General features: G+C 43.9%; 1 protein-coding gene across 2 annotated transcripts in view; it reads left to right on the forward strand.

Annotated features, from left to right (window-relative positions):
- Positions 1 to 24,347, forward strand: part of slc4a4a (solute carrier family 4 member 4a) — a 59,098-nt gene that overhangs the window by 28,794 nt on the left and 5,957 nt on the right. For both annotated transcript variants that reach the window (XM_076271448.1, XM_076271449.1), the window contains 13 exons: positions 3,151 to 3,227; positions 9,431 to 9,588; positions 9,956 to 10,043; positions 10,716 to 10,870; positions 12,013 to 12,126; positions 12,624 to 12,798; positions 14,518 to 14,651; positions 15,208 to 15,479; positions 19,651 to 19,721; positions 20,847 to 21,032; positions 21,344 to 21,457; positions 22,188 to 22,349; positions 24,067 to 24,245. In XM_076271448.1, coding sequence (XP_076127563.1) covers positions 3,151 to 3,227; positions 9,431 to 9,588; positions 9,956 to 10,043; positions 10,716 to 10,870; positions 12,013 to 12,126; positions 12,624 to 12,798; positions 14,518 to 14,651; positions 15,208 to 15,479; positions 19,651 to 19,721; positions 20,847 to 21,032; positions 21,344 to 21,457; positions 22,188 to 22,349; positions 24,067 to 24,245 — 1,885 coding nt within the window. The remainder of the gene's footprint in view (positions 1 to 3,150; positions 3,228 to 9,430; positions 9,589 to 9,955; positions 10,044 to 10,715; positions 10,871 to 12,012; positions 12,127 to 12,623; positions 12,799 to 14,517; positions 14,652 to 15,207; positions 15,480 to 19,650; positions 19,722 to 20,846; positions 21,033 to 21,343; positions 21,458 to 22,187; positions 22,350 to 24,066; positions 24,246 to 24,347) is intronic.

Genomic DNA, 24,347 nt, shown 5'->3' on the forward strand with positions numbered 1-24,347 from the left:
CATAATGTCAGTAGATCTAAGTAAACCAGAACGCCCCCCCCCCCCATGCTGTGTGACCTGTAGCTAGTGTCTCCTCACCAGAAACTCACTCAGAAAGATGAAGATGAATCACAGATACAGACCCATTTAGATCCATCTTCTGTTTCTGTTGCGCCACCAAGCAACACAAATGAACGATCTGCTTTCTATTCAAATCTCAGTGATAATTGTCTGTATGATGATATACAATTTGAATGACATGTTGCGTTGTAAGATCATATTGATTGCCAGTGGTTCAAACTCTTTTGTGATTTGTTGATGAAAGCAGTCTGCTGTTTGTGTCTTGATCTTGGTAACATCATTACCATTAAACAAATGGCATTGAACCACTCAACTCAAATTTGGAAATTTGGAAAGCTAATCGACTATCGACTGATTGTCAAAAGTAAACTATTTTACCTTTAACCTTTAATCATGAAGAAGAATAAAGAAAAGAAATGCATTCCCGTGAATAGCCCGCCCCATGTATTAACCTCACAGCTGAAATTTTTTTGCAAATTCAATGTATAAACCTTGGTTAATAATTGGGAAATTGCAGTACAATGAATTTGCAAATAAATCCTATGATCACTCAACACAGCACACATCACTCAAGTCTCTCCTTGAAAGATATTTTTTTAAAAACCTGCACATTGCTATAATCACTTGAGTTGAAGGAGTTGATGATGCCAGCTTACAATGACAACACCAAAAGTAAAACCCTTGTTTGTGATATTGTCATTGTGCTAATGATATGTTGTGCTTAACACATTGATTTAGTTGATGTGTCATGATCATGTGTTCACTTGTAAATGTTTGTTTAAATGTTGTGCACACAATGTGAAGTGTCATGGATCTGAAGAGGAAGTGACTTGATTTGAACTGGCTAGGTCATAAGGATGCTAATTGGCTAATAGTAAAGAACCTTGAAAGCAAGGTCCTCCTGGTATAAGCAAGATAGAGTTATGATTTATTGACTACTACAATTATAGACCATTTAGTAACTACATTATATAACACTCATAAAAGTTAGCCATTATCTAGAGCAAACATCACATAATCTAATATTATTATATCAAAGTTTCTCAGTAAAGAACCAAACACAATAAAACTCTTCAGTAAACATCTAAATTAACCATTCTGAATTTGTTAAGTTCATAAGATCAGCCAGTCAATCAGGTCATTTGACTTAGCACTTGTGTGATTTGATTTCTCACTTGCAGCTTCTGTAACATGCACTTCTAATTACGTATGTCTAACAGACACTTTGGCTTTGGCTTTGAGGCCCCCTGTCAACACTCTCTCTCCTTCTTCCTTCCTTCCTACCTTCCATCCTTCCCTCCCTCGTTTATCTCTCTCTTTATTTGTCTTGCTTTTTCGCAACCTGACTGACCTGCTCTGCGCTTCTGCCACTAAAACTCAAAAGCCCGTAGTCCTCTCGAAAACTCTGTGCCTTGTCTTACGGCTCGCACCTCCGAGGAGGAGATGCCAGTCCAGAGGAGTCCGAGCATGGGATGGCTTAGTAAGTTCACTGGACTTCCAGTTAGCCACCTCTCTGCCACCTGTGTGTCCCATAGACATAACATCCCCATAGGGTGTGTGATTGTGTGTGTGTGTGTTTATGTTTGTGTGTATGTGTGTGTGTGTGTGTGTTTGTGTGTTTGTGTGTGTGTGTGTGTGTGTGTGTGTGTGTGTGTGTGTGTGTGTGTGTGTGTGTGTGTGTGTGTGTGTGTGTGTGTGTGTGTGTGTGTGTCTCAGGATCACCCAATCACATCCCTCCATCATAGAATACAGTAATCCAGTTTGCCCAATTGTGCTCTAGGAGATTTACTGTAGCAGCAATTCACGGTTACATAATTGGAGTATCATTTTTTCCCCCATCGATTAGGTTATCACATCTTAAAGTTAGTGTTTGCAAGGTCCCCCGTTTGTAAATGATTGGACAAGATCAATGAGACTGTTCCGCCCCATTAGTTTTAACGCAGCGTGATTAATCTCTGTTTTCAAGATTCGCTGGTAAATTTCCAAGAAATTCAAGAAAGTGATTAATCTCTCAGTTCTCAATGTTCTCAAAATGGCAAGTAGTATCTTTTTTTATCTCCCATCACTAGCAGTAGCAATCGTCCAGTACACATAATTTTTTCCCCTTTTTTTCCAACTTTTTCGTAAACATTCATGTAAAGAATTTTTATATACCAAACAACTGCATCAAACTGACATCCAAAACCATGTCCATCCATAAACCTGTGTGGAGACAAGTGGCACCAGATCCTAGCAGCATGTTGGCACAATGGCGTCTGATTCACTCTTGGCCTTCTTCTGTTTGTATTTTGGGCTCTTACTGCCCGCTGTATCATATCCTCTGCAGCATGACCCTTTCCGGTTCAGGTGCTTTAATACAGTCACCCCTGCTGTGAGGACCACCTTGCCTGCCATTAGCCTTGTTAATTGCACTCACTCTCTCTTCGTAGGCTCCAGGGAGGAAGGGACTTTGAAAATGACAGCATGCTCCCTGTAGAGCTGTGAACGTTTGACATTTTGTGAGGGAAGTAGATGTTGGAGGGCTGTGTCAACGCAAAAAATGACCAAGACACAAGCTAATGAGAGTAAATATCAGAAAGGTTGTTATGATGTGAATATGAGGAAGATGAATGCTTTTGAGTAGGGCAGCAACTTAATTGGAAACCAGAATAAAGGATAACAGATTAAAGCATACCTTAGTAAGCGTGTCATCCATTATAGTAGATTAGTTTAGTTTTAGTTTATTTATTTAGCACACATTTACATCAATGGTGCAAGGTGGGAACGAAGCCCAAAGGGCTTGTACAAGAGTTCCACCCCTTTAATTAAAAATATTAGATGTTTTGCTGTAAATAGACACATTAGTAAAAGCAAGATTACCAAATAGATTTTCAGGTTATGGTGGGCAAGGTGCTTGGGTTTCTTAGTGCTCTTTTTTGGCCAGCTATTCCTCTTGTTTACTTAATTGCTGCATCTGGAGTGAAATGGGCCACTGTCTTCCTCTTGAGTTCCTCTGTCTTTGCTCTCTCTATCCCTGGGGTAGGTTTTCTTAAGGGAGGGTGGATTGTTTCACAGCTGGTTATAACCATGCTTGGCTGTTTGCTTTCTCAGGTAGCCCTGCCACCGCACACAGGAATATATCCTCCAGCAGTATGAATGACATCTCTGACAAGCCTGAGAAGGATCAGGTGAGTCTCTTCACAGCCTTTACACTCGGAATCCCATTGCCTCCTTCTAGAATGACAGCAATTCTGCCAGACAAAGGAAGATGGGAAGGAAAATCATCTTTACTCATCTTCCTATTTTCCTCTATAGAGTGTCCTTCTACAGTCTACTGATGCATTGGCACCACCAACCACATTTTCAAATGCTAAACTGCTCTGCATGTAGTACACCAGTAAATCAGTAGTGGACCAGTACAGTATAGTGGTTGAGTATTAAGTAAGTACTTAGCGTACATTAAACATTTGTTTGTAATTTCATTTCTTTACATGACATTACATAACATCAGTTACGTCTGACAGGTCTTAGTATGTTGGTTTCAGATATGAACTAGAAAATGTAATTTCGAGGAAATTACCAGTGCATGAAAATATAAACATACTGTATATTAACATAAAATGCAAAACCAACTTTTATTTGGAAACAGTTGGCAAGGATACAAGGATACAAGGACGTTTATTGTCACATGCATATAGTTACTGGATGTAAGACATGCAGTGAAATTATGTCTGGTGTCAGCCTATTTGTGCATTAATGGGGAGGGGGGGGTAAAAAGTGCAGTAGAAGAGGGGTTTAGTAGATTAAGTGGCAAGGGCTGCATAAGAAAGGTGGGGGAGGATTGGGATTGGGGGGGGCACCAACAAGGAGCACCCAAGAGCAACAGGGGCAAGGAAAAACTCCCTTACTAAGGAAGAAACCTTGGGCAGATCCACGGCGCAAGGGGCTAACCCAACTGCCAGGGGTCTTGGTGTGTGTGGGGGAATGACAAGGGAGATGGGATAGTGTGCTGTGTATGTGGGGAGAGGGCAGTGTGCAATATGTGTGTTGGAGAAGCTTTCTCATGATACAATGTGCTGTGTATTGGGGGGGGGGGGGGGGGGGGCAGTGTACTGCAAGTATGGTGAAGGGACTTACTATTGCAAGCAGAGTACTGTATGTATGATGTATGTGAGTGATGACAGTGAAGATGTGTGTGTGGGCGGGAGGGGAGTGGAGCAGTGACTGTGTGTGTGTGTGTGTAGTGTGTGTGTGGGTAGATGGGAGCAGTGTGCTGTACGTATGTAGAGGATGTGTGTTGGAGAAGATCCTGAAGACAATGTGCTGTGTATGTAGGGAGGGTGGGGGGCAGTGTGCAGCAAGTATGTAGAGGAGGCTTACTGTAGCTTGTTTTTTATTAATATCTCAAAAAGTTTACAAAAGTGAAAAATACATTCCCCCCTTTTGAAGACCTACGTTACAAAGTTTGAACGAAGTTTCTACGGTAAACGGTTAAAGCTTTTTATTTAATTAGACGCAGAAATTTGGTGGGAAGAAGAAGAAGAAGAAGAAGAAGCCTTCGGATAACATTTTCATGCACTGTAATGATAAGGTCATGCGGAGCTGCGGAGCAAAACAAAGCGGAGTAGCTCAATCTGGTTTACAGTTCCTGGAACTACTCAGCAACGCCATCGCCACCACAACCCCAGCTCTCTGGATGAGTGAACCTGTCCAAGGTACACAGCCAGTCAGCCTCCACCAGTGTGGCCCATCCTCCACCAGCACGGGTCAGGGTGGCACATGCCATGTGCCGGGTCAATCGGTTCTTGGTCTATTTTCCTTCAGTATGCACATGCATAGTGCCCCCTGATTTTCCACTGGCAGGATATCTGACAGTTGACGAGATTTCAGTTATCGCCCGTGAGAAAGAGATAACTGATAAAGCTCGCGATCTACTAAATATTTAGCTGGGCTGCACTTTGCACACCAGAGAAGAAAACCGTATGATAAATAGCATAAGAACAAATAAACAATAAGCAGAAAGTGGCACATTTGCTGATAACACATATCTTAACAGGAAGCCGTGAGTCACAGAGAATAGAGAGGTAGGTAGTTCATGGACACAATCATTGTGTGGGATATTGTTGCAGAGTTCCTTTGTAAACGGGATGGCATTGGCATTTTTATCACACAAAGAGTGTAATCAGACTCCCACGGAGGACATAAAACCTGACGAGTCCAGCAGACCTTTAGCACTGACATCAGAGTGTTGGTGCATTCGTGTTCCGTAGTTCTGATGTTCTGGTAATGGCCTATTTTATTCGCAAGCGCTCGGCTTGACCCAGCAGTGATTGACAGCTGCCGTTTGCCCCAGCAGAACTTCCCCTTACCCTCTTGCTTCCCTGCGAAGAGTAGGCTGGAATTGGGTCAGGTGGCTCGGGAAAGCTGGACAGATTGGGCTCTGACAGGGGAGAGCCCTTTTGCGTCAAACCCCCGTGGGATGATGTGTGAGGCTGTCGATGCCTTTCCCCCATCACACACCACTCTCTCATCCGCTGAGCTGATGATGTCATTGCAGTGTGTCCTATGAGTGGTGTGTGTGGAGGGGTGGTGGGACACCAGTGTCAAATAATTGTGTAACGTTAAGCATATTTCTTGAACATTAAGCATATTTCTTGATGGGATGTACTGTAGCAAGAAGACATACAAATGTTTTTTTTTTTAAATTTCATTACCTGCCTAATGGAAGAATTAGGCACTTCTTGGAAAACAATATTTACCAAACCATGTGCTTTACTGGAACACTTTGGGTATCAGGATTGATTGATAAGCGCAATCATGACGCCATACTCCGTCATCCTGTGACTTTATCGTAAGACGATTGTGTAATCTGGAATGATTCACAAGAAAAACCTTCATTTCCGACGTAATTCTGGTGACATTTCTGTGATTTACTTGTCTCACACAGATGCATTGATTTCGTTGGTCAATGTGTGACCTTCATTCATTGTCAGTGAGTTACTTTTTAACTCTGTGAGTCCCTCATAAACAGCCATGAATCAGAATGTTGCAGTATCTTTCCTTGGCTCTGATTAGGGGCAGGAGCACAACTGAGGGGCGGAGCGTTTGTCCTAAGGGAGCTCCGGGCCTGTGTGCTCTCTCTGCACTGTCAAATACAACTCCACTCACCACTCGTTTCACAGCTCAACAACTCCTCCACCCCTCTGTGCACTTTTGGGCTGCTGCACATTTTGTCTGTGTGTGTGTGTATGTGGGTGTGTGTGTGTGAGAGTGTGTGTGTGTGTGTGTATGTGTGTGTGTGTGAGTGTGAGTGTGACTGTGTGTGCGTGTGCGTGTGCGTGTGCGTGTGCGTGTATGTGTGTGCATAGACTGACCGGAACATTAGAACAAGGCACAGTGCCATTACTCCACGTTCAGCTTTTCTCTACTGTTATGTAACTACACTTTCGTTGAGATTTAGAAGTGACTTTCAGGAAAAAAAGAACAGAAAGTCTCCTTCAGCTACTCTCACAAAACACTGCCCCCAGAAGGTGAATGTGTGAAGTACAGAAACTTATCCTGTCTTATTCTGAAATGCTGAAATGTTATTACAGCCATTTTATTTCTGCTAAGGCCTTGTTTCCCCACATTCCATTGCTACTAGCAAGCTCTTTCAGGAACTAAACAACTATACATTTTAACCAATCCTTACCGTAATGCTCCTTATGTTGGAAGCCATGCACTGTAGATTACGGTTAGGGATTTGACTTCACTTAAAGTGTTTTGGTGGGTGTAATCTGGCTGGCAAACTGTGTCAGTGGAGCGTAGTACGGATGCTAGGTGATAAGGATTAGCGCCCTGAGGAGCAGACAGCTCAACTGTGAGCCTCTCAATGTCGCAGGATGCCAGGAGTGGCTGACCAGTCTGACCTGGCCCTGCCGACTGCCAGGTTTGACAGTAATGGAAAGTGGTAGGTGTATATCAGGTGAGCCGAAAGGTCAGGAGTTCACGGATGTTGATGGCACCTACTGTCTACTGAAGAGACAGTACTACTACTGTAGAGAGAGAGGCACTTTGTATGTACCCAACCCAAACCCAGAGTGAGAGAGAGGATGGTATGTGGATATGTGTCTTTGTCGTGTCTCTGTCATTGTGTTTGGGTTTGCATGCCAGCATAGTTGTGTCCATGCGCGTTTGTGTTTTCCAATCAACCCCCCCCCCCCCCCCCCCACCCCTCTGACGTCAGCGTCAGTTTGCCTGCGTCTGTCTGGCCACAGCGGCATCAACAGCACCCAGGGTTGTTTGAGTTTCCTGGCCTAAGACCTTAATCAACTCCCTCCCTCGCTCATATGGTGCTGATCTTGGCCCATAATCTGACTCTAATGCCATTCAGAAATTTCATTTGGCCCCTGCTTCTGCTTGTTGCCACAGCCAGCTCACTGCAGACATGGAGGATGTCGGCGTAATTCCTGCCCCCGGTGCTCCAGTGGTTCATGTCATCCATCATATTGCACATGGCTGTGATTTTGACATCTAGGCTGTGTGTTCTCATTAGGGCAAAACCTAGATACTGTGAGATTTAGTGACATTACTCAAGTCTTCAAGGTAAATTGTGTGCTTATCAACTATTACAGAATAGCCACTGCAACTCACTGCAACATGTGCCGTCTGCCAGCACCATCTGTGTTGAAAGGGAAAAGGGGCAGTTAAATTTGCATATACTTTATATTCTGAATGTTCAAAGATGAATTGATTGGCAATGAAAGTGTGTGAAAGTGTAAAACCAGAGCCAGGGTAGTCATGCATGACTTAGTTATTATTTTGCTTCATATAATGGAAAACATGGTTTCCATGCTAAATCCATCCCCTAACACACTTATTTGAACTAAAAAGCACATCTGAGAAAGCCATGCCCCCTTACACAGATACTTGGCTAAGGAAGTCTTTGGTCATTTCTCCATGTCAAGGCAGCAACACTTATTAGTTACTATTACAACTGGGATTTGCTGAAAACACGGGTTAAAGTGTGGCCTTGTACATTAATCATTATGTTACAATGCACATTAAATATGCACTCTACAAGGACCAAATCAATAGCTCTGGGCAGTTTTATGTTATCACACCTGCCTCGTTCTCTCAACCAACTGTGCAAAGCGAGCGAGCGTGTAGGCAGGGTCTCCGCTCTACTTGCGCCCCCTTTTGACCGCGTGACCTCCTACCCCCGACCCCGAGCCGTGCTTGGAGGAGGAGGAAGGCCAGGTGGTCCGGGCCAGGACAGCTGTAGTTGTTGTCCCGGGGCGGACAATGTCCTTGACCTCCGTGGGGTGAATGTTTTCCACTGCCGGCCGGGGCCGGTGGAGTGACCCTCGGGGCCGTTAATGAGTAACAGAGCGCCACCGCGTTTTTGCTCTACCTCTCACTCGTTTATGACGCTGTGTTGATAGGTCGGGCAGCAACACTTTGAAGTGCTCTTCCTTTTTACTTTTGGTTGTTTGTGTTTGCTATTATTAATGGCATGGTCGTTAAGGCTGGCCTCTTTCATGATGTGATCCAATAAAGTGAATTCATTGTTAAACTCTTAGTTTGGAGGTATGGAGGCCCAGCATGGAGGCCCAGAACCAGTAATACCAGTAGTTCACTATGGGAGCTTATTTGATCCCTTAACACATCAATACAAGCATATACAGTAGAGTTTGACACTCACTGGTTCTCAACGGTCTTAATTTAATGAAAAGAAATAGTATCTGCCATCATTTTATTTAGTTTTATTTAGTTTAACAATATCTCTCAAATGAAATTAATGTTGTGCTCTTCAAAACTAACACATCAAGCGTTATCGGACTTTTTGCAGCATTAAAACAGCGATAAATGATTAGAGGCAATTGTTGTGTGTCTATAAACTTTATATTGTGGACTTTGTGTCAGAGGGAGTCCATTCCAGCAGGTAGGTGAATGCCATCTCCTTGGAAGTCTGGCCTTGAATCAATCAGTGGAGATAAAAGAAACACTCGCCCGCCCTAAGACACCCAGGGAACGGTGCCCCAGCTCAGTTACTTATGGTTTCGGCCTTTATGTGAGTGAGTTATGCTGGGACCACGGCGGTCATGTTTTCACACAGATGCCCTGGGATGCAGGTGGGCCCCATGTATGAAAATGCCGAGCCATGTTCCCCAGACAGACAGTCTGTTTTGTAACCTCCTGGGCAGTCTAGACTGTGTGCCGCTTCAGGGGTTGTCAACTCATGCATTGTTCTCACCTTCTGCTTTACCTTTCATGCTATTCATTCTGGGCAGATTTACAGTGCCTTTCTCTCCTGTCCCGTCTCCTGTGTGTGTGTGTGTGTGTGTGTGTGTGTGTGTGTGTGCTCGTTTGTGTGTGTGTCTGTGTGTGTGTTTTATATGCGTGGCTTCAGCTGAAGAACAAGTTCATGAAGAAGTTGCCCAGAGACGCAGAGGCCTCCAATGTGCTGGTGGGGGAGGTGGACTTCCTGGACGCTCCGTTCGTAGCCTTTGTGCGTCTGCAGCAGGCTGTCATGCTGGGAGCCCTGACTGAAGTCCCTGTCCCCACAAGGTGAAAAAACGCTATGCTTTCAAAATAAATGCAGGTCACCTCCTTCGTACCCCTAAGTACTTCAGCTTGATGAATGTAATTGCAGTGCGAGTGTGTTTACATGTAGGTATAAAGAACTTGTTGTCACTACTGTATATAAACCACCCATTAGTAGATGTTGATTGTTAGAGCACAAGACTGAGTCTGGAAAATATAACTGTGAGTACCAATTATCACAGTGACAGGACAAGAAAGAACAGAATGGAAAGTAATTAAGATAAACAGTTGCTCAGAAATGTTATATTAAGGGAGGTTTCAAACAGATTAATTGCACATGGGCAGTAATGCATCAGTGTGTCACATCTGTTGTTCTCTGTGTCCTAAACAGATTCTTGTTCATCCTTCTTGGTCCCAAAGGCAAAGCGAGGTCGTACCATGAAATTGGGAGAGCCATTGCCACTCTCATGTCTGATGAGGTGTGTTTGAAAAGACATTTTCTCTCTCTCCCTCTCTCTCTCTTTCTCTCTCTCTCTCTCAATTTCTGCCGTCTATTATCTGTGTGTCTGTCTCGTACACACAATTTTTTCACCTTCCCGCCTGCCTTTCCTCTCCCACCTACATTTGCTTTTGTTTTGTCTGTCTATTTGCACAAGTTTCTACTGAATGTCATGTTCCATGCTAGTTAATGTTCTCATGTTCTCAGTTCTCATGATGTGGTGATCTCCAAACGACCTCAGACTTGCTCTCTAACATCCACCCTTTGTGATCTTTGCTTTCGGAGCTCTGCAGACAGCCTAACATAACGTTGCCTGGCCAAGGCCTGGTGGGACTGTTCAAGACCACCATGTCCATGTAATGTTACAGCCTAATGTTACCTGTGGTTTGGACTGTTCAAGAACACCATGCGACAATATAGCCTTAACAAATGAACTGATTCCACTTGAATGTCTTGGTGTCAGGGGTACACTGGCGATTATGCCGCTCCGTCCGGCATCTTTTGTCTTTGTTTGTTTTCATTTAACCCCCCCCCCCCCCATTATTTGTTAATTTGTTTGTGTACAGTGTATTGACCATGTTGCATGGTGATACTGCACCTTAAACAATAAATTGATTGATTGATTGATTGATTGATTGATTGATTGATCAAGGTCTTCCACGACATTGCATACAAAGCCAAGGACAGGCAAGATCTGTTGGCCGGGATCGACGAGTTCCTTGATGAGGTCATTGTCCTCCCGCCTGGAGAATGGGACCCTACCATCAGGATAGAACCTCCAAAGTCTTTGCCTTCTTCAGACAAAAGGTTTGGACAAAACACATACACTCCTGTCATAACACTTATTAACATTGATGTGTTTACAATCACATTTTTACATTTGTTTGAAATTAGGCTGAGCCCACTGTAACTTAACTTTAGTTTAAAGAAGGTTTATCTGTGTTTGATCGGCGGCTGGCCTGATGGTGAGGCTCAGGGACCCGTTGAAAGTTAGTCTTACTCCAAGTGGCCTGGGACACGCGTGCGAGGCCAGTGCACTCCTGATGTAAGTGGGCTGGTTGAAGCGGAAGGAGAGAGAGAGCGAAGGAGAAGGAGGAGGAGGAGGAGGAGGTGATCGAGATGGAGAGGGAGTTGAAGGGTAGCACTGAATTAGATGAGCCATGTCAAGGGTTTTTGGCTTCAGGTGAACTGACAGCAGGCTGTCGCATCAGCATGCCAGTCAATCAGTGAGTGGACTGCAGGCACTTTAGTAGTAGCACTCACTCTTTCTCTCTCGTTCACACTCACACATTTACAATCACTACCATCACGCTCTTTCACTGCCTCACCCATCCTTTGACAGTGCACTTTGCCCCCCCCCACACACACACTTAATCCTGCCCCTCCAGGGTTTCCGATGAAGAGAGTGGGAGAATCTACTTTAGTCCTGCTATATTCAACACACATTCTGTGTGATGGCTGGGTTGAATATAAAGATGTAGATGAAGCCAACAGAGTGTTTTGTGACAAGGGTCTCTAACTCTCAAAGCTCTTTCCTCCAAGTATTTGATAGTTGACGCCATCGGGTCTGTTGACTTGGCCTGCTAAGATTCCACTGAATCAAAACTGTCTTTGAAATCACTCCCCTACATTTTACCCCTGTGAGCCTCAAATCCCATGATTGAGGTTGCCATTCTAATACTTGTTGTTGTTATTATTATTATTATTATTATTATTATTATTATTATTATTATTATTATTAGAGTTTATTTGATTGATACAGATACAGTATACATAGACAAAATGAAAACAGCTATCTGATGCAAGTATCATGGTGTTTATAGCTAAAGGTAATTTACAACACTTGTCCCTAAAAGGGCTTTTATGACTGTATGTATGCAGTAATGCAACTACTGTATGAGGTGTTTACAGAGTACTGACAGCTATATGTTGTGTGTGTGTGTGCTCAGGAAGAACATGTACTCTGGAGGAGACAACATGCATATGAATGGAGACACGCCCCATGAAGGGGGTCATGGCGGAGGGGGCCACGCAGTGGGTGATGAACTGAAGAGGACTGGAAAGTAAGACAATCCTCAACCCCCCACATGCCCAAAGAATAAATTACAGTCCCATATTTTCACTTAGTCCTGAACCAGTCTATAAGCCTGAAGCCACATCCACCTTAGCCCGCCTAAAATCATGTTACTTAAAAGCACAACAATCTCTCTCTCTATCTCTCTCTCTATCTATCTATCTACTGTATCTCTATCTCTCTCTCTATCTCTCTATCTCTAACTCTCTCTCTCTCTACTGTATCTCTATCTCTCTCTCTATCTCTCTATCTCTAAATCTCTCTCTCTCTCTCTGTCTGGTCAGCAGTTTTTTTCTTGTCTTATAAACAAACATTGAGGTTTGTTCTGGATGTAGTGTCCACACTGTTAAATCTCAATCAACATCCATAACCACACTCGCACATGGCCATCCCAGATTTTCCTTTAACTGCACCAGTGTGTGTCCAAGTTGTTTGTCCTCGCTTGTCAGCCGTCTCCGTGCGCTTAATATGTTACCCCTCCCTCAGGTTTTGCGGTGGCCTTATACTTGACATCAAGCGCAAAGCGCCGTTCTTCGCCAGTGACTTCTATGATGCGGTGAACATCCAGTCTCTGTCGGCAATTTTATTCATTTACCTGGGGACTGTGACCAATGCCATCACGTTCGGCGGTCTGCTGGGGGACGCCACCGAAAACATGCAGGTGGGTTAACAGCTGCAGGAGACCTTTGACATCAGCGCTGTCAATGTTTCATGCGCAAGCAGTGTGTGGTTAGTACCGCTGCCACCCACCCACACCACAACCCCCACCCCCACTCCCACTCCATATACAACACGTGCATTTGTTTGTGGTTGAGTGAGACTGTGTGACTGACTAGTTTTCAAATGCATTTATTACCATGACACATTAATGATATATTTAGTACATGATACTTATTATTTACAGTTATATATGTTATCAGAGGTTAGATGTGTAAAAAAAGCAATGAATCATGGAACCAAAGTGCCGAAGAGACCCTGGCCTTTTCAAAAAAAGCAACACCTAGAGAGTGTGTGTGAGAGGGAGTGTGTGTATGAGAGAGATTGTGTGTTGTCCTCTCTGCAACTGGGTCAGCATGTAGCATGACAGGCAGTGGCTGGCAGCGGCGCCGGCTGAGCGACAGCAGGGCGTCAGCTGAGGGAGCAGATGCCCGTGCCGCCTCACTTCCTGTGGGACAGGAAGCCACCTGCCCCTGCTGCGGGGTCTCCCCTGCTGGTGACTGCCCGCTGGGAAAGAGAGAGAGAAGGGAGGGCAAGGGGTGGGATTGGGTAGCTTTACTGCTGAATACAACGTAGTGTACACTGCATATATAGGAATGCCACCTATTACCGCCCGTCCCCTATTTTCACTCTCTTACGTGTATGTGTTACTTAATATCCATTTCTATACAACCCAAGACGGCGGATTCCTAAAGAAACGCAAGCACCCACACCATAAGTGTAAATTAGCTATGTACCAAAAATGACATTTTACCATGACTCGAAGAAAAATCCGCTTGGAGGTCCAGTGGAATTTTGATTTGCAATGAGAATTCTCGGTCTAACCATTCATGTGCCGTGTGAAAAGGCAGAAATAGGCACCCACCAGCCCAGCACTAAACTCCGAGTTTGGTAAAAAAAATTGGAAATATCAGACAGTGAAAACCCCGGTAAGAACCAAACCAGATTTGGTTCAAATCTACACTCCTATGGCTACTGAAAAATGTAAGGTTCATTTATCAAATGTTATTTTAAAGTAGCCTATTAAAAAACAATTTAGATTTAGAGTTTTAGAATTTTTGAAAGAAAGGGGCGGTAGTTGGTGCTTTTACGATACTGTACTGTATACTGTAGTACACAATATCTACTGTATGTCTTTATGTCTTGTTTTCTATCTATATCATGTGTCTGTTGTGTGTGTACTATACGGGGTGTATTGGTAAAATAAGAGGTGGGTAAACTATGAATTCTGTGATCACGGTAAGGCGGATGACGCCATCCAGTATCAGATTTTTTAAAAAGACATTCAGAACATGTTTGATGATGGTGGAGGTTATTGCCCAATGGTTATAACAATACAAGTGGTATTAAATGGTTCCTAGAGTGTTGATAATTGTGAATGTGGATAATACAGTATGATATTGGTGAATAAACTCTTTTGAGAGGTGGATAAACTCTAATAAGAGGTGGATAAACTCTATTTCTGAAAATTCCAGAGGTGGATAAACTGTGTTTACTTTTGTTTAGTCTCCACTACATCCTTGTGTGCATGTGTATGTATGTATGTGTGTATATGGCTTGCTTACACATGTCTGTTGTGTGTGTATACTATACTATACACATGCTCAAGTGTATGTGTGTGTATGGCTTGCTCACGCGTGGGATGATGGGTCTTGTTTGGCAGGGCGTGCTGGAGAGCTTCCTGGGCACCGCGGTCTCTGGAGCGGTCTTCTGCCTGCTGGCCGGTCAACCCCTCACCATCCTCAGTAGTACTGGCCCCGTGCTGGTCTTCGAGAGGCTGCTCTTCAATTTCAGCAGGTCCGACTCTGCTCACCAGTTTGTCTTTATGTCTCCCTCTTCCCTCCTCTACCTCCTTCTTCTACCACTTTCTCCTCTTTGACTGGTGCTTATAATGTCGGCACTCTTATCCTCTAGTACTAGTACTGATAGATGCAGTAGTAATCCCTAGCTAAGGTCTCCTCAGCACTGTAGCTTGAATGTTATTCTCTTTCTGTAAGTCACTTAGGATAAAAGAATCTGCTATATAAATACATGTACATGTAATTTACATACATTTTAATTTACATATACATGTAATTTTTATCTCTGCTTACCTAAACATATCCGCTTATCTATTATTAGTTGTACTCTGCTTTACTATGCACCTCAGCTGTTATTATTTTGCAACGTCATTATAAATTATTGATAAATATTGATGTCCTGAATGAAGCCATTAGATATAGGATATGGACATTAAATATATAAATGGAATTAAATATATAAAAATAATATTTACATATAGCAACACTGTATAGACACTGTATTTATTTATTCAACTGTATTAAAGGTATTTGTACTCCTTTCCCTTGCACAGGGATAATGCGTTTGACTATCTGGAGTTCCGGCTGTGGATCGGCTTGTGGTCGGCCTTCTTCTGCCTGGTCCTGGTGGCGACGGACGCCAGCTTCCTGGTGCAATACTTCACCCGCTTCACCGAGGAGGGCTTCTCCTCGCTCATCAGCTTCATCTTCATCTATGACGCCTTCAAGAAGATGCTGAAGCTGGCCCACCACTACCCCATTGACGCCAGCTACAGGATGGACCTGGTCACTCAGTACGACTGCATGTGTATGGCGCCCACTATAGGTGAGTCAGAGCACCTGTGTTTTTTTTGTTTTTTTTTGCGTCACGCTATCATTTGATATTCATGCAAAGTGTTGAAGTTTTATTTTGGTTTGGTACCATGTTACATTACACACATTTGTGTGTGTGTGTGTGTGTGTGTGTGTGTGTGTGTGTGTGTGTGTGTGTGTGTGTGTGTGTATATGTGTGTGTGCATATGTGTGTATGCACTGTATCTCTCATGCATGGCTTAACCTACCTTACCCCTGGACCTTCTGTGGTCAACAGAAAGTTGCCGAGCTGGCAGAACGGACAGTGTGTGTGGGTGTGTGTGTGGGGGGGGGGGGGTTGTGGGGAACTGATGACCCTGCAGTGCTCACTGAAGCACACAGTGTGAGATGTCTCCCTGCCACTTTAACTGGTGCTGCAGATGCAATGACACATGAAATGCATCACACCATGATCGGACATGAATGCTTTAAAAAGGCTACGTTCTATGCAAACATTAGCTTGACTATCCAAGTCATGTAATTGCACTGAAACCTTCACCCCAATACATTGTGGATGTCGAGGAATGATGAGGATGGATGATGCAGATATGGAGTGTGTAGGGGCTTCTGCTGCTGTCTGCTGACATTAAAAGTGAATTGTGTTGGTGTCCGCCCCCCTGGGGGTGTCCATTATTGGCCGGCTCTAAATATAGGTGATGAAGAGGAGGCTGTGGTGACGTTTGAAGGTCATGTTATCACATTGGGCGGTCAGTACGTTTTTTTGTTTTCCGAGAACAAGCTGAATTTGGTTCTGCCTTCTGTTTGCAGCGTTGAGCAAAATGTAATTTTGTTTTGTAAATAATATCTGCAGATTTTTTTACCTGTCAGGTTTGTTTTAGATGTCACATTCTGGCTGACATGTGGAAGGCTTTGTGACATTCAGTTTTACAGCTGGTCAATAATTCATCTGGTCCACATTAAATGTTAATACTTCATGGAGGCTCTGACCCTAGAGTACAGGGGCCTATTTTAAGAATACTTTCTCATCCCCAGCACCCTTCCTCAGTAAACAGGTTTTCTGGACATGGGCAAAAACTTTTCACTGCAGAGTATAGTTAATGTTGGAGCTTTTTGTTGTTTTTGATAGAAACTCTCTTATTCCCACTCATTAAGTTTCCATCATTAAGAGTATGTTATGGATGGTATGGTATGAAATGGAAGGTACTATGGTATGGTATGGTTATATTATGGTATTGTATGGTGTGTTATGGTATGGTTATACTATGTTATTGTATGGTTTATGATCAGGTATAGTATAGTATGGTATGGTATGATATGGTATTGTATGGTATGGTATGGTTACTATGGTATAGTATGGTATGGTGCGGTTAGAGTGTGGTATGGTTTTTGTATGATATTGTATGGTATGGTATTGTTACTATGGTATAGTATGGTATGGTGCGGTCATTATGGTATGGTTAGAGTATGGCATGGTATTGCTTTGTTAGAGCAGAATCCCTCCTCTGTGGTTTCCCCTTTGTCCTCTTTGGCCTCTGCACCATGAAACAGGAGGACAGACTCCAGGCAAAGAGCCGAGTGACAATCTCTTTCCTCGGACAAGTTCTGTCCTTGTGTGTGTGTGTGTGTGTGTGTGCAGCCGCAGCACATTTGGTTGCGGACATACCCGACCCTTTGTCAGCATGTGCTCACAACAAGCCAGGATCCATCAAATCTCAGATGACAAAAACACAGCCCAGAGTGGCCCCAGGTTTTGGTGCATTCACCACATCAGCTGCACAGGACTCACAAACAGTCCTTCTATTTAACCTGCTACTATAACATCAGGGCATTTTATGCTATGCCAATATGCCTCCTTGCTATATAATGTCCAGGGTTCTAAATTAACACCCGCCAACCCGCCAAATGCGGGTTAAAATTCATTTTGGCGGGTGTTAATAAAAACGTACTAGCCAGTTTGGCCGGTGATGCATGAGGCATTACGTGCATGATACATACGTTTTCGGTCATATATCCCCCGGCAGTAGGCCTACTTCCTACATTTCCCATGACCACTGTGCCGTAATGCTACGTCGGCTGCACGCAGTTTGCAGTGAAACCAGCGCGAGAGACCATGGAAACGAACGGAGCGTCTACCAGAAAACACAAGGAATTAGAAGAACGAACGGAGCCAGAGCAGGAAGCATAGACTGAAAGAGGAGGGAGTTAGCCAGTAAAGTAAAGTAAAAAGTACCTAACACATGTACATAACACAAATGCATAATGCATTACGAAATATTAACACAATTAATGCATTGTGTTTACCTATTTCCTTTGTGGGGGTCTGATGTTATGTAACGGAGGCCGCAAAACCTGAAGCAGCAAGATCGTTTATTTTATTGTCTATGGAGTTAGCTGAAGATGGAACGTGAGGAGCTTGTAGGCGAAAATTTTCAGTTTTAAAAAGGTAGCCGGATCAGTTATCACCACCACCACACGCATCACGCACTGTGTGTAGGGCACCAAGAGACAGAGGAGGGACCAACATTTAGCCAATAAATAGTAGCTGTATTGCAAACTGTTTTTCGCTCTTGTTAGAGAAAGTATACAATGTCAACATGCACCAACAGCATGTTACATAAAGATGATACTTTTCGGGTCCTCTCTATAAAGATCCAACTTGAACATAGGCCCTATGCTACTCCATTTAATTGAGAACGCGTCTGAGTGTGCAGGAGAGGGAGAGAAAACGAGTGGAAGGTTCTAGCTGGCTTGTCATTGTTGATGATAATTGATATCTCCTTTTTATTAAGTTAAGATTAAACTAAATGCGGCAGTGGTTGGGACAGACTTATGGGGGCGAAAATAGGAATGAAGCAGGGGATGAGGATATCGACAGAGAAATAGATAGAGATCCCAAACATGAAATGAAGTGAAGTTACCAGCCACATTGGCTGGACTGGTAATCAAAAAAGTTAATTTAGAACCCTGATAATGTCACTGCAACTCAGTCCACTTAGTACATCACGTTGATCAGTATCATAGAGAACACCATGTAGGAACATTGTTGGTTAAAGGGACACCAGGCAACATTTTCGTGTTAATTAATCATCTTCGTAAGTCGGTATATGGTTAAATGACTCATTACGGGGCGAATGAAGGCTCTCTCGCCCGCCCCTACTGCCTGTAGGAAGAATATCCCACTTGCAAGTTCGGTGTATCCTACCCGCCGACCGAAGCAGGATCAGTTTACATCCTGCATAGAGCACAGAGGCAGGCTAACAAAACGCTACAGATTGTTGCAAACGTGTGTATAATGGCAGAGCCGGCGAAGAAGCAGCGAAAACCCTTGACGGAAGATGCAAAGAAAAGGAAAAGAGCTTCAGACTGAGCGAGGGGGAGTTTCGTAGAGAAAAAGCATCAAGCTTGCCTGGTGTCCCTTTAACATTATATTGCATTATATACATTATGTATTATACATGTTCTACATTATACAGTACATGACATTAGTGTAGTGCCCCTCTTATGGAGTCCATCCCTCTCAACACTCTTGTTGTCATGGCAGACTTAGCATCTCTAGAAAGAGGAGGCAGGATATGAGACTCAGATGGGCATCCTATGTTGTGTGTAGGATTATAACAATGCTGTGGGCTATAGGCAGAGAATGAGAATGACCTTTCACCAGAACACACAAACCATCCTGGCATGACGGTCCCCATTGCCCCCCGACCATGTGAACCCCCCACGACTGCCCCTTAGCCACTGGTGAGTGTGGCGCAGATGGAGACTGTTGGGGGCAAATTAGTCCCTGTCACCCCATCCACACCACACCCCACCCCACCCCGCCACCCACCACCATCATAATGCTCTTTAGGGATTACTGCCCGGTAGAGGAAGTCATCAGGTCGATAGGCTTGAAGAGCTCTGGGCTATCTCTCGTGCCAAGAGACATGCAACACACACACACACACACACACACACATACACACACAAGCACACAGACAGTCAGACACTCCAGGATATACACTCACATCGTCACAGCATGAGATGGGCTACCTTAATGGGATCATTTTCTCCAAAGCTGGATGGAAATAAGCTGGGGGGGTCAGGGACACTAATTATGAGTCATGGTAAAAATAAAGCATGTGGTAAGACTGCATCATGATTTCAAATGAGTCGTGTGTGTGTGTGTTTGTGTGTTGTTTTAGATAACAGCTCAGGACTAGTGCCGGAAACAATGGATGGAAACGATCTGTTTTTCTACAACATCACCGACATGGTAGGTGTCCTAGCCCACAAAAATCATGTGATAAAACAGATAAGAACTTTTTTTATGCCTGTGAAACCTTCAACTGTGAATTCATTTTGAAGACAGCCCTCTTGTTCAGCTAGGCGCACCGTATCAGTTCGGTACTCAAACAGAACAACGTTGCTGCCCTTTTTGTCAGTGAAACATTAGTCTCCCGCGCACAGGTTGTTTTGTCTGAGGCCCATCCCTGTTCCCTTGCCCTCTGGGCACCACCACTAAAACCCCAGCGATGCCAGGGGTTTGTCCACAGAAAATAACGCACCGAGCCGAAGAAAAAGGTCACCGCAACAATGGGCTCATTCATCTTCAGCCTTGTCCCATCTTCAGTTCAGGTTCGCTGAAACGTAATGCCCAAACACAATCCCATGCCAGCGTCTTGGCCATTTTTCCTGAAAAGAAGTGCGGGCGCTGCCTGGAGTCCAGCGTGGTAGATGGGTCGGACTTCACTGCTGTGGTAGACACAGAATGTGAACAAATGATCAATAAAGAGGGCATCTGCAGCATTAAGTGTCTGAAATTGACTGATTAAAGGTATAGTTCCTTAAATCAGCACTAAAGAAGATTTGCTGTCAGGGGCCCCCTACAGTTGAGAAGCACAATGATAAATGAACTTGTTACTGTAATATAATAAGGGTGTCTATAACAAACTATAATTATAACTCAGATACAATATAGAGGGAATGCACAGACATCAGTCTGTAAAAAGAGAGCTCTGAATTCTTGTAAGTAGCCAATCTAGTTGTACTCTACAGTCTATAGCATAGCAGCTCTTTTCTAATTCGATTTCCTTGTGGGGCGGGAGAGGCAGCAACTTATATTACAAATGATATGAAGTGCGGCAGAAGTGCAGTTGGCCCTATTTAGAGTTTATGTGCCATCAAAATGATTTTGGAAAAGTTATTTTAAGGTAAAAAACCTCTTTAGGGCTGCTTTAAGCCCCTTAAATGTTCACATAATTTATGCTCAGACAGGCTGTCTGCTGTTTTTGATATTGTATTTACTCCACAATTATGGAGTGTGGACTGCAGGATGTGTGTCACTGAACGTGTGTGTGTGTGTGTGTGTGTGCGCGTGCGTGTGTTTTCTCTCCCCTAGCCCATGAACGCCACGTGGTCATCCCTGACGCGCTCCCAGTGTCTAGAGTACAAGGGTGAGCTGGTGGGCAAGGCGTGCCAATTTGTGCCGGACATCACGCTCATGTCCTTCATCCTCTTCTTCGGCACCTACACCTGCTCCATGGGGCTCAAGAAATTCAAGTTCAGCCCCTTCTTCCCCACCACGGTGAGTCACGGCCTTGAGCCTCGCTGGTTCATCAGTTAAATAGTTTTAAGAGTCAAACTTCATTGTCTTGTAGGGGTTAGTGTGCTATGAGTCCCGATGGCTTTTTGGATAAATAGTTCAAGAGTCAAGCTTCGTTACCATGTATAGTGGTTTACATTAAGTTCATTAATTAAGTACATTAATTAAAGATCAACTACACACACAGAATGTATATGTCTACTTTACCCATCCATCTAATCACAACATGCTATTTAGACTTCAATGTTGTAAGTAACATACACATTTGCTAATGACCTAAATGCCCCCGTCAGGTGAGGAAGCTGATTAGTGACTTTGCCATCATCCTGGCCATCCTGATCTTCTGTGGTGTGGACGCACTGGTGGGAGTGGGCACGCCCAAGCTCATTGTGCCTACTGAATTCAAGGTAAGCCTCCATCCTCCAGCAGCCCCCCCCCCCCCACACACACACACACACACACACACCAACCCTGCATTTACATAGTTGATTCCTCTTCCATTTTGGTTTGAAAGTCCACTTGATTCACTACTCTCAATGTTTCATGAACTCATCAATAATAGAGAACTGTGGCTGCAATTTTCTGAGGCCACTCTCCAGTAGCCTGTGTATTTCACAAGCCATAGTTTTGGTAGTGGACATTGGCAGTGAGCATTGGTCAAATTGGACACTGACATATTATTGCTACGGTATGTGCTGATTATTTATCAGAGTTCTAACTCCATCTCACATTTTGATTGGTCAATCTATTCATGTTTTTGCATGATGTGATTTAGGAGACACTTTTACAATAGTTAAACATACCAGAACTTTCAAAACCGTAGATATTGCTTATCTCTATAGGATGTGTACGCAACAGTACCGTCTCTGGATTAGTTAGGATGTGTCTTTCTGTGTGTCCATTAATGGGAGTGTGTGTGTGTGTGTGTGTGCGTATGTGTGTATCTGTTTGTGTGTGTGTGTGTGTGCACATGCGCGTGTGTGTGTATGTATGTGTGCGTGTGCATGTGTGTGTGTCTGTGTGTGGGTGTGTTTGTGTGTGTGTTTGTGCGTGTGTGTGTTTGAACAAGCTCTTCCTCTTCCCACTGTTTAATCCCTCCCCCCCTTCTCTTTCACTCTGCCAATCCTCCCCCTGCAGCCCACGAGTCCCAACCGCGGCTGGTTCGTGCCTCCATTCGGGGGCAACCCCTGGTGGGTGTACCTGGCGTCGGCTCTACCTGCCCTTCTCGTTACCATCCTCCTCTTCATGGACCAGCAGATCACCGCCGTCATCGTCAACCGCAAGGAGCATAAGTTGAAGGTGGGCATCGCAACGCATCAAACCGCATCGTACCGCATCGCAAGGCAGGCAGAGAGGGGATAAATGGGGTAGGAAGAGGTGGTGCTGTGTGTGTGTAGTATGGTGCTGCCAGCGTGGGGCTGGCACAGCGCTTGGCACTGATGCCCCGGATGCTTTAGCGGTGCTCTGTTAGAAGCACTCAGGGGGCACAGGAAAGACACGACGGCCTGCGGGGAGAGGGCTGCACTCTCCTCACCAGGCGAAATGGATATTTATAGACAGTCTGTGTCCCAGAGAAGAGAGAGAGAGAGAGGGAGATAGAGGGGCGGGGGGAGAGAGGGAGAGACGGAGAGAGAGAGGGAGGGAGGGGAAAAAAGAGGCTATTTACCTCACAGCCAGCAGGAAGTGACTAAAGCTGCCGGCTTAAAAACAGAAATAGCTTTTCATTGTATCACACTGTGTTTTATTACATCACATGGGTGAAAGTCATGGACTGCTGGCTGTGATGAAACGGCGTGTTGAACAGTAGAATGACTGAGTCACATTTTATGGTTTCAGCACATTTTTTTTTTTAGATGTCATGAGAAATAGAGCATATCAATTAGCACGTCCATTTTAAGATGTCAGTAACACACCAGCAGCAGCAGTGGAGCAGAGAACTGACGAGAGGAAGTGCACACGGTCAGGAAGAAGTTTAAGATGTCACAGCCACCGCAAATATGTGCTCACTCTCCCCCTCCTCTTGGCCATTCAGTTTTTCCAATGCAATGGTCATGAGGAATACGTCCCAATAAATCTGGCTTTAGGGCGCCTTCAGGAGACTCATCCGCCCATGTGCTTTAGCTATTTCTCTTGATGTGGTCCTAGTATCAATGGGCCGTGTAGGGAAAACACAATGAGCTCGCACAGACAGGCGAGACAGAACTGACCCTGTCACTGTCCCTCAGGGATGAAAGGCTAAGAATAATCTTGGACAATGCCAGTGTCTGTAGACCTAAATAACATCCAGTCGGTCAATCAGCACACAGAAAACACATAGAAATCTTGTTTTAGATTAGATTTATTTGAGTTATGAGATATGTGTCAAGACAGATTACCTATATTGGTAATACTGCTTACTACAATCATTTATCCACCAGATACCTTCAGTATGAATTAATTATTATTATTAATAGAGAAAGGGTTATAAGGCAGTCATATGGCATAACGTCTTATAAATTAAGTACATGCATAACAACATTACATCCGAGAGAAATGTTGTTTTAGATTTTTATTTGAGTTAAAAATAAAGACAGATAACCTACATTTACTTATTTACTTACTACAATCATTTATCCACCAGATACTTTCAGTATGAATTCATTATTATTATTAATAAATTCATTTATCCACCAGATACTTTCAGTATGAATTCATTATTATTATTAATAGAGAATGGCATAACGTCTTATAAATGAAGTACATGCATAACAACATGACTTCCAAGATGGAAAGTATAGTATACTTTAGATAATAAGCTATAACACACAAGCATTGTAATGTATCTTAGGTGTTCATGAATGTAAATCGTGAATGTAAAATAAACCTATATGAGTGCACTTTTAATGCATGCTGGCTTCTTCAAGCCTTTCACATGCAGTTAATCACCCCAGCATATTATGTAATTTAATACAAATCTGTTATGAATGTCTGTAAAAGTGATGTTCCACTCAAACACAGACCTCCTTTCTCTGTACAGAAAGGAGCGGGCTATCACCTGGACCTGTTCTGGGTGGCCGTACTCATGATAGTGTGCTCCTTCATGGGTCTGCCCTGGTACGTGGCTGCCACTGTTATCTCCATCGCCCACATCGACAGCTTGAAGATGGAGACGGAGACCTCGGCCCCTGGAGAGCAGCCCAAGTTCCTGGGAGTCAGGTAATGGAGTGGTAGCGTGGTAGCTCGGTTCACAGGCCCAGTCATCGTGCAGCGAAAAAGCAGACTGAGCAGGCTACTGACGTAGGGCCCAACAAAAAAAAA

The sequence above is a fragment of the Alosa pseudoharengus genome, unplaced genomic scaffold (assembly GCF_046254945.1).
Source record: "Alosa pseudoharengus isolate Yale_2024_CS ecotype anadromous, Long Island Sound unplaced genomic scaffold, YU_APseudo_1.1 YU_APseudo_1.1_scf_6, whole genome shotgun sequence".
Classification (NCBI taxonomy): domain Eukaryota; kingdom Metazoa; phylum Chordata; class Actinopteri; order Clupeiformes; family Clupeidae; genus Alosa; species Alosa pseudoharengus.